Source organism: Hylaeus anthracinus, unplaced genomic scaffold, assembly GCF_026225885.1.
Source record: "Hylaeus anthracinus isolate JK02 unplaced genomic scaffold, UHH_iyHylAnth1.0_haploid 0, whole genome shotgun sequence".
NCBI classification, from domain to species: Eukaryota; Metazoa; Arthropoda; class Insecta; order Hymenoptera; family Colletidae; genus Hylaeus; species Hylaeus anthracinus.
The window spans coordinates 88190-104395 of NW_026533254.1; the positions used below are offsets into that span (position 1 = coordinate 88190).

Here is a 16206-nt window from a genome sequence, read left to right on the forward strand (position 1 = left end):
CCCCAAAAATTCGGATATTTTGAATCACGCTTTCATTGTCAAATCGGAGTAGATTTGAAAGAGTATTACGTGGGCCGAACGGAGTCGGCATGCAGAAGTGGAGCGAGGGCGAGACGTGGAACGCAACGCACGGAGTGGGCGTTGGCATTTCCTGGATCAGGAGATTCCAGGGAATGCATTGAGCCCAAATTCGGGACTGTAGTCCAAAAATTGTTGATTTTGTGGGGGGGGGGGTTGTGAGGGATGGGTTTGCCCGAGAGGGATTTTGAGGGGTGCATTTTGTAGAGGGCATCGAGGAGGGTCACCCCAAAGGTTTTTTTTATTTTTTTAACCCCTTCCGTCACCCCTGGCCACTTCAGAAGTAGCGTTTTTCGACGTGCCCCTCTTTACGAGGGTGAAGTAACCCCTTCGTATCAACCCTCGCCAATGCAACTTTGCGCACATTTAGAGGACACTTCAAAACTACTCCTCGCGAAGTTTCCCCAAAATCGGTTGAAAACTCCCATAGATATGACGTTTTAAAAAAGTGTCCCTTTAATTTTGTCCGTCAGTGTATTATTGTTAGAGCCGATCAGGCGGCTTGCACGCATGGAAATGAATTCTTTTCGATTACTTTATAATATATTATCTATATTTTCATTTAATTGTTTTTCTGAAGCGTTGGGCGGAGGATTAATATTTTTATTATACTGTTTACCATTTTAAATGTCCGTGTATGAAAATGAATTAATTAGAATAAAAAAAAGAAAAAAAAAAAAAACTTTTACCAGGAACGATACGTAAACCCGGTCAGCGGCGTACGAGTCTGGTACTTTACCGGTGCGCCACCGTTACAGTTGACGATTGCTGCAACTAAACTTGTACATCAAGGTAATAATAAAACTTTAATTACGAATATCTCAAAAACTATTGTACTCGTTTTCAGGGGAACGAAATCTATAAGTGTCAAAGTTTCAATGAAATTGGTGAGTTGAAGGTCTTGCACTCTCGTTGTTAGTTAAAAAAATAAAGGATGAGTAGAAAAACACCAAACAAAAATCTTTTTTCCAAATCGTCCTTTTTTTTTTTTTACACGCCGCTGTTTTGTAGTTTAGGCTTTGTAGAACGACCTACAAAAAGGTTGATGTCAAATTTTACATAGGAAAAAAAAAAATATACATGTCGAAATGAGTAACCTCTTCTTTTTCCAAGTCGGTTAAAAACACAACGTGTAGTGGCCCCTTTAAATCGCAAACATCCACATAACAAAAATATTGTATAACGATATTTCACGACAAGGTCCGTGATATTTACATGAAGCGTACAAAAATAATCTCACGTTTCGGCTTGCAATAGGAATAAAGATAAAGTATGCGAAAGTAATTCACAGAGTCTCGTACAATTCCTCGGGCCGAGTCTCTGCACTCATGCATGAATAAATAAAAAGAATAAGATAATACTAGACGTTTATAATTGCCGACTAAGCGAGTTTTCGAATTATTAACCGTTAGGGATGGCTGCGCGTGCAGAAATCCGTAGTAATTGTAGTGTGTTGCGTTATTTTCTGGACAATTTATCGTGACTAAAACACACGCATCAAATTACGATACACGCTATTATACGTGCGCCGGGAATGCTGCAGGAAAAGAGAATTGCAGAGAGCTCTATGCTTGATTACGTTTTCACGATTACACGAGCCACTTTTCTTGGGAAAATCGACTATCGCTTACTTTCTACGCGGCTATACTTGGGGTCACAATAAAAATAAAAAGAAGAAGAAAAACCGAATAAAGAAATAATAAACAAACTTTTTCCTACTCATGCACTAAAATGTAAGAAATAATTGTCATGCTTTCAGAAAACGCCATTAATTATACAGGGTGTCCCAAAAATGTTGTAACACCCTTGAAAGGGGTGGTTCGGGAGGTGATTTGAAACAACTTTCTCCTTAGCGAAAATGTTGTCTGAGGCTTCGCTAAGGAGATATTACAAAAAACCCCGACCAATCAGAACGCGCGTAGCGAAGGCTACGCGCTAGGCGACCGCGCTCCCTGACCAATCAGAGCGCGAGTATGCCAATGGAGCGCCCGCTGATTGGTCGGGGTTTTCCGTTAATATCTCCTCAACGAAGCCTCGGACATTTTAGCTAAGGAAAAAGTGGTTTCAAATCACCTCCCGAACCACCCCTTTCAAGGGTGTTACGACATTTTTGATACACCCCGTATACGCACACCGATCAATTAAAAAAAAAAAAATTGAAGCAATATTTATTGTAACTCTTTAAAGCATTATATTAGCTAAACTATTAGTTATTCGAAGTGGAATCTTTTTCAATTCCTCTATTAGAGCCATTTTAAAAAGTACTTTACTGGAAATTTGATGTTTTCTAATTTGTAGGGAGCAATAAACTAATGTGTTTATGTTGCAAATTCTACTGTAAATGGTTCGCCATAAGAATCGTACAAATACTTATTGCTTCTATACTTTTATCCACTTTACGTATTTTTATGTTAATTTTACAAAATATATAAACTAATAACTGTTGTTTGGACTATGTCTATCTTAGAGACTTCCGAGAATATGTAAAATATCATACATTATAAAAAAAAAATTTAAGAAACTACAATTTCACACAAAAGTTTTTTTATAAATTGATCGGTGTACGAATACATTCTACACCCACTGTATATGTAAAGGCTATAAAATTGAATGGCCGTTTATCGAATGCAGTTGTAGATAAATCTCGCTTGACAAAGATATGTACATTGATAAGTATTTCGTCGACTTTGTCACTTGCGGGCAATTATTGAGCATTCAAGACGAGCACGACAAATAATCAACCACGTTTAGATAGTATTTACATATTTGCAATAATCGAAGCAAACAGAACAAACTATAAGATTGATCACTTTCTGGTTTGTGGAATTCTCGATACCGGAGACAAGGAGTATTTTTTTAAGTTCAGTTCCTTTGGTTACTAATGATGCACGAGATTTCGTTTTTATTTTCTATTCTCTTTTCTTTTCCTTGTACTCATTAAATCAATAAAATTGTAATATTATTAATGAATCAATTTTCTACGTTTTGGAAAAACATTGAAGAAATTGACTTATAGTTAAATAATTTGATACATTAATGTATATAATATTTATAGATATATTTTATTAGACACATACCTATATGAATATATCTGGATAAAGGAATGTTTTGATGAAATAAGCATGTAAAATTAATTTACTGTTACTATAATAAATTTAATATAATCATTAAGTTTTTAATAAAATTATGTAATTATAAATCAATTTATTAAGTATTTCTCGAACGCATAAACAGAATGCCTGTGTTATTGTAAGATCTTCATAAACGTTTTTATGGTGATTATGACACACTTATTCAAACATAGTGAAATGTTTTCCAAAAGGGGCTCCAGGATTTTGTTTTTTAATAATAAAATACGTCTGTCAATGTAGTCATATTTTTATTTTACAAAATTAATCGAATACATTCTATATCATTTGGGTTTTATTGAAAAAAAAAATCTGTAATATCTCGTTAGACGCACAAATAATTAATGTAAAGGAAATAGAAACGTAATATATTATTTAATATAATTTAATATAAAAGAACACAGACAGTATTTCCGTGTAGATAGTTACATTAACTCTAGGCAATATTGCCCCCCTCCCATCCGTCGCCAGAATAAATACATCAAACCCTCTCAGACAGTATACATGTATATGTATATTAACAGCATTCAATATTGCCGCTCCCACCCAAAATTAACTCAAGCACGAATTAAACATTTTATATTTTGCGCCGCCTCCGAAAAGATTATTTAATATAAAAGAAATAAAAATTATTTCATACTTTTTGTGAAGTTTTAATGTTTTTCAAAGTCGGTTGTATTTTTTTTCCAAAAATTAATTTATTTCACACTTTGTAGGTGCAATCTATAACGAATAGACATCATGCAATAACAATAGTTATGAACAATAAGTATATTCTTGCAAATTGGATCATCAGAATACATGTGCAACCAATTGTGGAAGGATTCATCGCGATCGGTAAATTCCTTCCCGTGCTACATCATTTAATAGGAATTTTGCAATAACAATAGTTATAAACATTTGATAGAAAGTCCATAAATTTTTGCAAATCCGAACTAAATGTGAAAAGATTCATCCCATTTGGTTAATTTCTTGCCGAGTTACATCAAAGAATAGGAATTTTACAATAACAATAGCTATAAACATTTAATAGAAAGTCCATACATTTTAGCAAATCCGAACTAAATGTGAAAGGATTCATCGCGATCGATAAATTCTTTGCCGAGTTACATCAAAGAATAGGATTTTTGCATTAACAATTTATAGAAACATTAAGAAATTTATAAAGTTTTCCAAATGGGAGCATCATGAAATCAGCTGTCATTAAATTTGGACAGTTCCATCTCGATTAGTAAATTCCTCGCCAAGTTACATCATTTAATAGAAATTTTGCAATAACAATAACTATAATAATTACAAAACTCGTAAATTTTTACAAATGTAATCATCGTGAAAATCTGTCCAGCAGAAAAATGTAAGGGGTATCATAGATTTCATTGATTTCAGTCCAAACATACGTGGAATAGTACGCTTTTTGAGATAAAAAGTGATGCAAGGTGGTAAAAAATAAAATAAGGCCAAATGTTTTTCTATGGGACCAAGTGGTAGTGATGCTTTACCAGATGCAACAGGTTTCATCCCGATTTATCAAGCCATCTCATATTAAAATAACAACAACAACAACAACAACAACAACAACAACAACAATAATGATGATGATGATGATGATAAAAAGTCGAATTGAGAAACCTCCTCCTTTTCGAAGTCGGTTAAAAATAAAATATAGTTTCAATCATATCCTCTCAGTTGAAAATAAAATATATTTTCAATCATATCCTCTAAGGAACACTTAATATTTGACCTTCTAACGTGGTTACTCCCTTTAAGAAAAACAGCAGAACGTTTGACAGAATGACTATCAGAGCAGTAGAGGGGGGAGAAGCATGGGTGCGTGACGAAATGACGAGCTCTGTAAATCTATCCCGGAATCTGTGCGGTTTCGTCACAGTTTGGTTTCTTTCCTAAAAAGACCGAAACTGCGTCTTGACTATAAAAGGTATGAAATCTTCAGTGAAACTGGCTTTTTCTCTTTCCCTCTTTTACTTGCCACCGATGCAGTACATCGAGCCAACGTTTATGGCACCGCGAGGAAGCGGGTTAAGGACACTCGTCCTTATAAGGACTCCTCCTTGATCGTTCTTATTCTCTCCTCCGTGAAGAGGGCAGTTCTGATTATTTTAGTTCAAAAACCAATTTTTCGTTTTTTCTTTCTGCATTTTCTCAAAGATTTTGAGATTTGAGATTTCGATTAAAACTTGATTTAATCTTGAAAAAATTTCGTGAAAAGGATTGCAGTAAAATTCTAAAGAAAGTTATAATATTAGGTGGACTGGAAAGTAATGTCGTTTCTCCGAATCTCAATACTTATTTATCATTCATCAGCTTATTGATTCTTATCGATCTTGCATCGAAAATTTTCCACACTATATGGCAAAGGGCCATTGATAAAAAAGGTGATTACATAATTGCTTAAAAGAAATGACATTACTTTTCGGTCCCCCTAATATAATACATAACGAATAAAACGTGCAACAATTTATTCGTAACGTTTATTCGATTGAACAGTGAAATTTCTAGTTGTTCAACGCGAAGTTTTTCATACAATAATTTAAATTATAATTCTTAGTTGAAGAGCAATGGATAAATAATCGTTTAATTTTTATTCGATATTCAAGATTTGTATGCCTGTAAAAAGTTTCAAATAAAATAAACGATTGTTTACACGTTACTCACTGAATAAATATAGGAGTTCTAACTAAAACTACTAAAATCTACTTTACAATAAACGAATGAGAGTTTAATGCTTCGAATAAATGGCACGAATAAATTTGTATACATTATGTGTATTCATTGTCCATCATTAGAATAAAATTTTCACCATTTATCTGGCGCGTTATATTCATCGCTACTATCTGCCAAAAAATTAAGTAGTGTAAATTCAAGTATAATTTATTAACGTAAAATTCAAAATTTATATGTTTGTCCTTTAATCTGTCTAATTAAAATTAAATTTTGTCTAGTTACTCTTAATAAGTTAGTTACGAAAACATCACCTATAATAATTATTGAATAATATTAAAGTCTTGTAAGCATATAATTTGAAAAAAACTAGAATTTCATTCTCTTTTTAGTTTTGAAATTAATTAAATTTTAATTATTATTTATGACCTATCGATAACCTTATGAATATACACCGAGAAATATAAAAGTTTTTAATTTGCCCTAGTAGCTGTCACGTGAAAAATTGTCACGATTTTATTCGAAACTTTTTACAGGCATAAAAATCTTGAATATCGAATAAAAATTAAACGACCATCTATCCGTTGCTCTTCAATTACAAATTATAATTTAAATTATTGAATGAAAATCTATGCGCTATACCGCTTTCAAGTTCGGTTCGCGGACGTTTGTTTTCCCAGTTACCGAGTGCTCCAGTCAATAATTAATCGAGTTAAAGAAACAAAACAAAAGGATAACAAAGAGACAGCTCGTCGCTTAACTTCATCAAAACACGTCCAAAATCATCAAAAAAATTGGTGTTCGAAATATGAGCAATTTTTAATCGCAGGAAAATTCTCATTCGCTTAATTGACAATTTAATTTCACTGACAAACATTAAAACTTCTACCTAATAAACTATCAGATAAATGCTTCGCTACAATGGTCGAAATGTTAGAAATATACATATAGATACTTGATACGTCGATTTCTCATAATTTAAGATGCACTTTATTAGGCGAGACTTATCTACAACTGCATTCCATAAATGATCAACCTTTGCATAACCTCTAGACATACAATAATTACCATAAAGTTTCACGAAATTTATTTTTATTGCTAAGTAGGGATAAAAATGTATGAATTTAAGAAAATTTTGATTTGTTGGTATTGCGCTTGCGTGTGGATCGACCGTAATTTTTAAGTTCCGCGTGATTTTCGGAACGTTGAGCGGAATGCGATATATCGCGGATCGAAAGAAGAAAAATCAGCACGTACGAGGCATATGCATGACGTCATTCACTCGTGTCCTAGAATGCTTGCTATACGTAAGCAGATATTTCTATATCGTAAAGCTCAACAAAAACGTCAATTCTTTTAATAAAGCAATCTTTATCTCACTAATGACAATTATCATTAATCTTTCTTTTGAACTCTTTTTTTATCACTACAATCACTTCACTTTTTAAACCTATCAGAATATCATAATCAATAGTCAGTAAAAGCATTATTTAAAATAATAATCCTGAGTAATAATTCTTGCATCTAGACTTTCTTCGAAGTCAGAGGTTCCCAAACTTTTTAGACCCATGACTCCCTTAGTATACAGATTATTTTCAACATAGCCTTTAATACCAATCAATATGAGACTAATCTGAAATATGTTAGGCAGACTACATTGTGTGGCACAAGCTAACTAAATATAAGTGTTACTATTTCATAAGACTTCATTTCTTTATTATTAAACTTTACCGATATCTATTTTTCTTTCTCTTACATTTTTACGTACTACATTTACATTTTATATATTTACAATATATCACAATTTGAGAATCACTGCTCTAAGGAATAATAAGTCTAGGTAAGAATGCTTTGTACTAACTACATGCATCTTTAATTTGGTTTGTCCGCTGTTTTAAAGCCTAGAATTATTATTATAAATAATAGTACTTATACCGACTATCTGTGGTTTTAATTTCATTTCAGATATACCTTTAAAAACTATTATACTCATTATACTACAGTCATTCATGTTCATTTAATTAATATAGTATAATAGAAGACTGCACTACTTGAAACTACACTTGAAGGTCTTTAATTATTTAAGGTAGCAATTATGCTTCTTATCTGTTTACTCTTGCAATGTTAACAAAGATTCCCTAAAATTATTTTTTAAATAATTTCTATAACAATGGGTAAGACAAATGCAGATACGTGTCATTTCCTTTTATCTGCCCTTGTTTAAAATGGATGTTATTAGATTTTATACATCGCTACATCCATTAATATCAGATAGACGACACGCTATTCAATTGGATCCTTATTAAATAACGATCGTCGTATCTTTGTCCTAGCCATACTGAAATTTTTCAATTACAGCGCAATCTTCAGGAAAGCACTTTAAAAATGACGATGAGTCAATGTTACGTATGGTATGGGCGTTATCAGTTTTTGATAACAACTAAGAAACAGAACCTAATGGAGCTACCTATTGCTATTGAAATTCCACATTTCTTCATACTTTTTCTTTTCTTTTTTTTTTAATTTCTACTGTTTCACCAAATTTTCACTACAATTTTAATTTAATTCGGTATTTATTATGTGACTTTACACATATTTTTAAATAATAACACATTTACTTCTCCTTTATTTAACAAAGTAAAATCGAGGGGAATACTATTCTTTATCATAATATAATAAATTTCCTTTGTTCTTACTCCGTTAATAATTACAATTGCCCGTTAGAATTCTAGAATTAATCAAATACTATGTATTCTACTGCCTAAACACTGTAACTTTCTTGTTAACAAAATTTCTTACGTAACTATTTTCTATATTTTCTATAACTTTTACAGAAATAATATTTCACTGCTAAAAACTGTTCATAAAAATTTTTTATTCGGAGGGCCAAGAACGACTTCATTAATTACTGTTTTCTACAACAAAACAAATCCGACAATTACTTATTATAATTAGAATTGAATAAATAAACTACTCAACTGAATAAACTACGACGTCTAATAAATCCATTTCAATTCTTACACATGATCGTGTCTGTCACGATATTTTGAGAAAAAATGACATTTATGGTTTCTTTTTATCACAAGACTCGAGAGATATGATAATGATGCGCTCTAACGCGAGAAATAGCGAAACAGATAATTATAATTAGACGTGCAGAGGAGAAAAAACTTAATCACAACACTGTGAGATAATCAAATTCAGCGGGAAGCTTGAGTTAGGTCAGTGCCATTTTCATACGTCTAAATGCACATCAATAATAACATCTTTTTTGTGATTTATCTTTTCACTGAAAAAACATAATACTCCACATGCAAAATTAACATTGATGTACTATTGCTTGCATAAACTTGCCGTTCCAATAAAGCATTTTCATTTCATTCGTTTTTCAAGTGTTCATACTTTAAGTAAAGTAATAATTAAGTACAAAGGAAAAATAGTTTTCGGATTAATTGTAAGTTTTTAATGTAATATGATTAGCAAAGAATGTAATTTGTTAGTAATATTAGTATACCTTACGAGTGAAATAAGAAAAACTTTTAATTATATACTTCAGATCGAACAGTAAATCTATAATTGACAATGCAGATATAATGGGACTATAAATTACAAATGCTTGAGAAGTGTAATAGATTTGAAATATATTTATGAATTTCATTCGGAAAGTACGAATATTAAAAACTCTTATTATTTATTTCTCAACAGACATGTCCAATATTTGATACTATTACTCTTGCTCAATCTGTTAAAACATAATCTACACTGTTTATAAAATGTTTGTTTATCTCTCAAAGTAATGTAATTTAGCAACAAAGCATGAACTTAACTACATAAGAACTGCTCAATACAAAACTGAACTTCTTTTCAATGGAATATTGTTTACTGATAGGACGTTTGAATACTTAAATAGTTAAGTAATCTAATACTTGAATATTATAACTGATAGAGTGGCTAAGGCCAAATGTTTTAAATTTCTGTGCACAATAAAACACAAATACAACAAATGGATGTTATAATGGTGAAGCAAACCGTAAGGTTACATACATTTAAATATTAGGTAGACTGAAAAGTAATGTCGTTTTTAAATACTTGTTTATCACTCAACTCGTTGATTTTTATTGATCTGGCATTGAAAATTTGTACACTAATAACAAAAGGCTGTTGATAACGATGGCGAATGTATAACTGATTAAAAATAGAAATTTATTAAAAATCTGTTTGAATTTAATGTAATAAAAAACGACATTACTTTTCAGTTTACCTAATACATTCGTTTTAACTGAAATTCTCAAGTGTGAGTACTGAAACTACAGAAGCAATAACTAGAATTTACAATTATTCTACTAAAACTATTAGAAAGATCTTAAAAAATCTCAACACTTAATTGCAAATGACGATAACCAATATCTTTATATCTATTATCATTATTTGCTCTTTATCAAGAGTAGTGATAATATATATATTTAGAAATGTACATCCATGCAACTTTCACAATCGCAAAATAAAATTTTCTCCATGACATTTACACGCCAGTGTATGTACAATGACTGTTACATTAGTCATAACATACGATATACAGAGAAGAGATCAACTTTATAGATTACCAAGATTGATCGTATAGTAAATGACATTAGGCGTTACTACAGTTACGCAGTAATAACATATCAATTATCAATTTCAAGCTTCCGCAAAATTATTCACTCAGTTTCTCGAGAAACTAAAGAGAAAAATAACATTTTTATCGGAGAAACACCGTGAAAGTTCTCGTGACAGTTTGAATAAAGGTAAAGAAGAAAATCTGTCAAACTTACGTAAATGAGACCAGAGTAGTATCTGTCTTTGAGGTTATGCAGCACAGAGGCTTCGTTTAGACACGTTAACTCAGCCATGTCCTCGACCTTATCGAACTTCGGCGGATTCATCTTCTGGATATCATCTTTCGCGACGAAGACCCGTTTTCCAGTTTCGGCGATCTCCACCTCAACCTCGTCACCTCGTTCACCTTTTATCCCGGCCGCGACAAAACCCTGGGTTTCGTGTGGCACCCAGACGAGCTTCTTTTGCGTCCATTCCGCCTGGGTAGCGGGGTCATTGAAATTGTTTCTGTCAACGGAGAGGAACCGTAATTCGGGATCAGAATGATCCACCCTCGAGTCGATGTCCGCCATTTTTGTTTTCGAGATCACTAGCTCCTCGAGCCGGCTTCAGGGACGAGCGATTCCAAGGACGATCCTCGAGAGACTGATCTCTTCGTGACAAGGAAACACATGTAACTATTCAACTCCCGTTTTCCCGTCGTACACGATTGTTAATTGTTCGACAGTGGACCGAGTAACCTGAATTATCAAAGATTCGAACGATACGCTATTCGTTCTCCTTCGAGACACAGTGTTCTTCTACCACCTTTAACGCTCTTCGAGATTGTTTTCTTTCTCGCTCCTCGCGGCCATCTTCTTTCCTTCTCAAGCCGAGAATAATGGTGGGGACGAAATTTGAAAGTACGCTGCGTAACAGCGCTCATATCACTTTGTGACGTGTACCACGGGAATATTTCATTGGCCGGCGGCTAAACGTGCCGACCAATCGTTTAATCGGAAATTGTTTGCGCACAAAAGAATGCGTTGGCTGTTTCGCTTGTCTTATCCCTTCGACCATTACATACTTAGAGATACGGCTTCAGATAAATGCTTTGAAGCGAAGATAAAATCATCTATGTGACGTCACACGAGGGCAAAGTAACGATGGAACTTTGTCGTCCAGTCTGTAGTAAATATAAGGGTGTTCCAAAAATGTTGTAACACCTTGTAAGGGGTAGTTCGGGAGGTGATTTGAAACAACTTTTTCCTTAGCGAAAATGTTGTCCGAGGCTTCGTTGAGGAGATATTACAAAAAACCCCGACCAATCAGAACGCGCGTAGCGAAGGCTACGCGCTAGGCGGCCGCGCTCCCTGACCAATCAGAGCGCGAGTATGCCAATGGAGCGCCCGCTGATTGGTCGGGGTTTTCCGTTAATATCTCCTCAACGAAGCCTCGGACAACATTTTCGCTAAGGAAAAAGTTGTTTCAAATCACCTCCCGAACCACCCCTTTCAAGGTGTTACAACATTTTTGGAACACCCTGTATTTTGCATTATTAATTATTAATCTTAACTCTTATAATTTTAAATAATTCTTATCATAACTTATTTTAGAAATTGTAATTTTGAAATATTATATTTAAATTATAATATTATTTCCTTATAACTTGTTTTAGTTTGAAAAATAGTAAAAACAATACACAGATGTCAAGAGTAAAGTTATTTATTTATAATTATTGGTTACAAAATAAAATAGTTTTGAATGACGCAGAGATATTATCTTGTGACGTGACATGAGGTCACCTTTTCCCGTTATCTTTGCTTCACTTTGATTAGTAGATCCGTGTATGCATACAGGCCGTGTCTCAAGTACACATATATGATCGAAGCTTATCCCAGGGCCGAAGCAAGGCAGGTTCAGCGCGTTCGCCGGAACCCGGTCCTGCGTTTTGAGGAGCCCCGCGGTCTACGAAAATTTTGATTAACTTTTTACGGACCATTAACAGATGCAAGACATTTTTTTATTAGCGATGATTCAGTATAAAGGAGTGACAAAAATCATCAAAGTATTATTATTTAATATTTATCTTATAAAAGATATGTAACAGCATTTGTAAATAAATAATTCCACGTTGTAAAATTTAAGTGTAGGATTTGAATGTAAATTCAGGCCCCGCAAAATTTTTGAACCCGGCCTCGCAAAAGGTCACGCCGGCCCTGTCTTATCCATATTATAACTCAGAGTGTTTAATTAACTTTAACAGGGGTGAAACTTTTGTCAAAACTTATAATGTTCGCGTTCTCGTATTTTTTAATTATTGCCTTGTCGATTAAAATTGTTTTCATAAGAAAGTCCACTGAATAATTAATAAACTACATGATCATTTCAACGTTTCAATTTCTAAGACCTCAGCTGCGGTGGTAAAGTAAAAATATTCTGAACAGGACCCTGCAGTTTCTATGTCCAGCACTTTCAAATATTTCGGAGGCAACTTTGCCGAAACTTTGCAGATATAAATATATCCATCACTTTCTATCGACTAGTAACTAAAAAAGGAAAGAGCGTAAAGCGCGGCAATATTTAAAACATAATATAATAAGAAGTAATTTTAAAACTCCTTGGGTATGTAGTGCATATTAAAGTATGCACGCATTAAATTACTAGATGTATAAACTAATTTTTTATATACTGTGTGTCAAAGTGACATATCAGTTTGGATATTAACATTCCCACATACCCACCATTAACAGTCTGCTAATTATTTTCTATTGACAGAGCAAAAAACAGCAGTTAATGAAGCCTTTGAAAATGTATTGTTATTAAGTAAATAAATAAAAATATTACTTTTGTTAATAGAGAAAATCTCAACGAAAAATGAGATGTTTGAAAATTTGAATAAATTTGTAACAATACTGTTACAATACTATTATTTTATTATTAATGTAACAATACTATTCCTGTTTCCTTTATTATTTAAGGTAATTTAAAGTATATCAATTATATATTCATTATATTGTGAATATATTTATCATATAACAATATATTGAGAACGAGTACATTTAATAAGAAAACTTATTTACTCTCAAAAATGTAATGTTTCAAATATATACAATACTTTTTCAAAAAATTTTTGTATCTAGTGACTTTGGCAATACTTTAAATTGTTTAAATTGAGGCACTTTGACTATACAGGGTGTCCCAAAATGTTGGAACATCTTGAAATGGGTGGTTCGGGAGGTGATTTGAAACAACTTTTTCCTTAGTGAAAATGTTGTCCGGGGCTTTGTTAAGGAGATATTAACAGAAAATTTCGACCAATCAGAGCGCGCGTATGCCGGTGGAGCGCTCGCGGTAGCGAAGGCTACGTGCTAAACGGCTGCGTCAATGTCCTTCGATCATTGAGCTCTATCCTAACTGGAGTGTGAACAACTATAGGAAGAAATAGAGACGACGGAGGTCCGAGAGAAATACAAAATGGCTGGTTCAGGTATTATCGTATAGCAAATTTATTTGTAGAGGGGGAACAAACGTACGCTGTAACATAACCTACCCGAACATCGCTGAGCATCGTCGAGTGAGTTACTTTCAGATCCTTTTTCGCATAAAATTGGATAAATACAATATAAATTGAATTGTGACAAATAATAAAATTTAGCTCTATACTAAATTGTATATATTTGTATGATCTAAATTATGGTATGTAAATTATCTATACTATTTCATTATTATATCATTATTATTAATGTTTCTATCGTTTTATATATAAATAAAAAGAAAATAAAGTTCAAATCTGTACATAATTAATCTGTAAATAATTCTTAGAGGGCCGCGAAATTCAAACAAAGAGGAGTCTATTCTCCCTCCACACATAAATTTGCTATAGGATAGTACCACCTGAACCACTCATCTTGCATCTCTCTCGGACCGGCCTCTCTCTCACAGTTCATACGTTCGATGCACGTCGAGTCACTCGTTCGCGTAAAAGCGCGACCGCTTAGCGCGTAGCCTTCGCTACCGCGGCCGCTCCAGCGGTATACGCGCGCTCTGATTGGTCGGGGTTTTCTGTTAATATCTCCTCAACGAAGTCTTGGATAACATTTTTGCTAAGGTAATAGTTGTTTCAAATCACCTCCCGAACCACCCCTTTCAAGGTGTTACAACATGTTTGGGACACCCTGTATATGAGTTTTTCTCACACCTTTTTTTACTGTAACAATTGGCGTTCGATTTGAACATTCGCGCGCTCACTCGATTCTCGCGTGCTTCACCTTTTCGCTCTCCACTCCTCAGTGAGCCATAATTGGTCGGAATGGTCGATCCCCACAAGGATCACTAGTTCATCTAATCGTTACTAGATTCTAAATTATCTTATGAAGATACACATTCTCAAATTATCTCGTTGATCCATGTGGTCTATACTTCTCCTACTTCGTTACTTGGCTACTTCAGGCTGCTTCAGGCTACTTGTAGCGAGGGTAAAAGGGGGTCTTTTTCATTTATATTGTTAACAAACACTAAATATACGAAATGTGTAAGATTCATCAATTATAAATTATAGGTTACAATGCTAGTATTTATAATTTTCTTCAAAAGAAGTTTCATTTATATTAAAAAATTTTAATCAATCGTCAATTTACTTAGCAGAGGTTGATGAAATAAGTTACATCTTAAATAACACTGCCAACAAACCACAAAAAGTTTCAAAATATGGCTTGTACCTTACTGGAATAACAGGTAATATAGCTAAAATGAATTAAATCAGTGTCTTCGTTAACCATTGTGAAATCCATCAAACATAGTGTTATACTTGTATAATTTTTGTGTTATTTTTTAGGAGGTATCGCAACAGCTATCAGCATAATATGTATTCCATTCGTGAGCCCTGCATTTCGTAAAATATGCTTGCCTTATGTGCCAGCTACTAGACAACAAGTTCAAAATGTATTGGAAGCCTTAGAGGGATGTACTGGGTCTTTAATTGATCTTGGCAGTGGAGATGGACGCATAGTAATTAACTTATTAATTTAAATTAACTTATCAAAATGTATATATCATAGCATTGTTATTCTGTGAATATATTTTAGGTTTTTGCAGCAGCAAAAGCTGGTTTCAAAGCTCATGGTATTGAATTGAATTCTTGCTTGGTATGGTATTCTAGGCTGAAAGCCTTATTTACAGGACTATCATCGCAAACAACATTTATAAAACAGAATCTATGGAAACATAATTTGAAAAATTATGACAATATTGTTCTATTTGGCGTTGATCAAATGGTATATTCAGAAGATTTTATTTATGTCTTTCTGTGTCATTCCTTATTAACTAAGTGTAATTCATGTCCTACAATATTTACAGATGCAAGATATAGAAAAGAAATTCATAATAGAATTACAAAAGGATTGTACTATAGTTGCTTGCAGATTTCCACTTCCCAGTATGAGTGCAATGAAAGTAGTTGGTCAAGGAGTTGATACTGTTTGGATTTACAAAGTTTCAAAAAGGACATGAAATTATATGTTTATTCTTAGGTATGAATACAAGATATTTATTATTGTTATAAATATCATATAATTATAAATAGTACAAATCATCGAGATTCTGTGGTACACAGTCTAGTAAAATTTTTTGTAACATATGAATAAATAAATATTTTGTGTCTTATATTATTCGTATTAATATCCTATTAATATATGTATTTTTATGTAAAAATATATTGAATATTCTTATGGTAAAGAATTAATAC

The 16206-nt window shown here is 33.0% G+C and overlaps 2 protein-coding genes across 7 annotated transcripts in view; one reads left to right on the forward strand and one right to left on the reverse strand.

The window, feature by feature from the left end:
* The window catches only part of LOC128894856 (myosin heavy chain, non-muscle), a 75486-nt gene extending 64143 nt beyond the window's left edge, over positions 1-11343 (reverse strand). For all 6 annotated transcript variants that reach the window (XM_054157335.1, XM_054157256.1, XM_054157175.1 and 3 more), the window contains exon 1: positions 10697-11343. In XM_054157335.1, the coding sequence (XP_054013310.1) occupies positions 10697-11053 (357 nt within the window). In that variant the 5' untranslated portion in view covers positions 11054-11343. The remainder of the gene's footprint in view (positions 1-10696) is intronic.
* A 3450-nt stretch (positions 11344-14793) lies between these two features.
* LOC128896282 (ATP synthase subunit C lysine N-methyltransferase) lies at positions 14794-16124 on the forward strand. Its single transcript, XM_054159538.1, has 5 exons — positions 14794-14994; positions 15105-15197; positions 15298-15470; positions 15548-15736; positions 15819-16124. The coding sequence occupies exons 1-5, from the start codon at positions 14991-14993 to the stop codon at positions 15969-15971; spliced, it is 612 nt and encodes a 203-aa protein (XP_054015513.1). The 5' UTR covers positions 14794-14990; the 3' UTR covers positions 15972-16124.
* Positions 16125-16206: the final 82 nt, after the last annotated feature.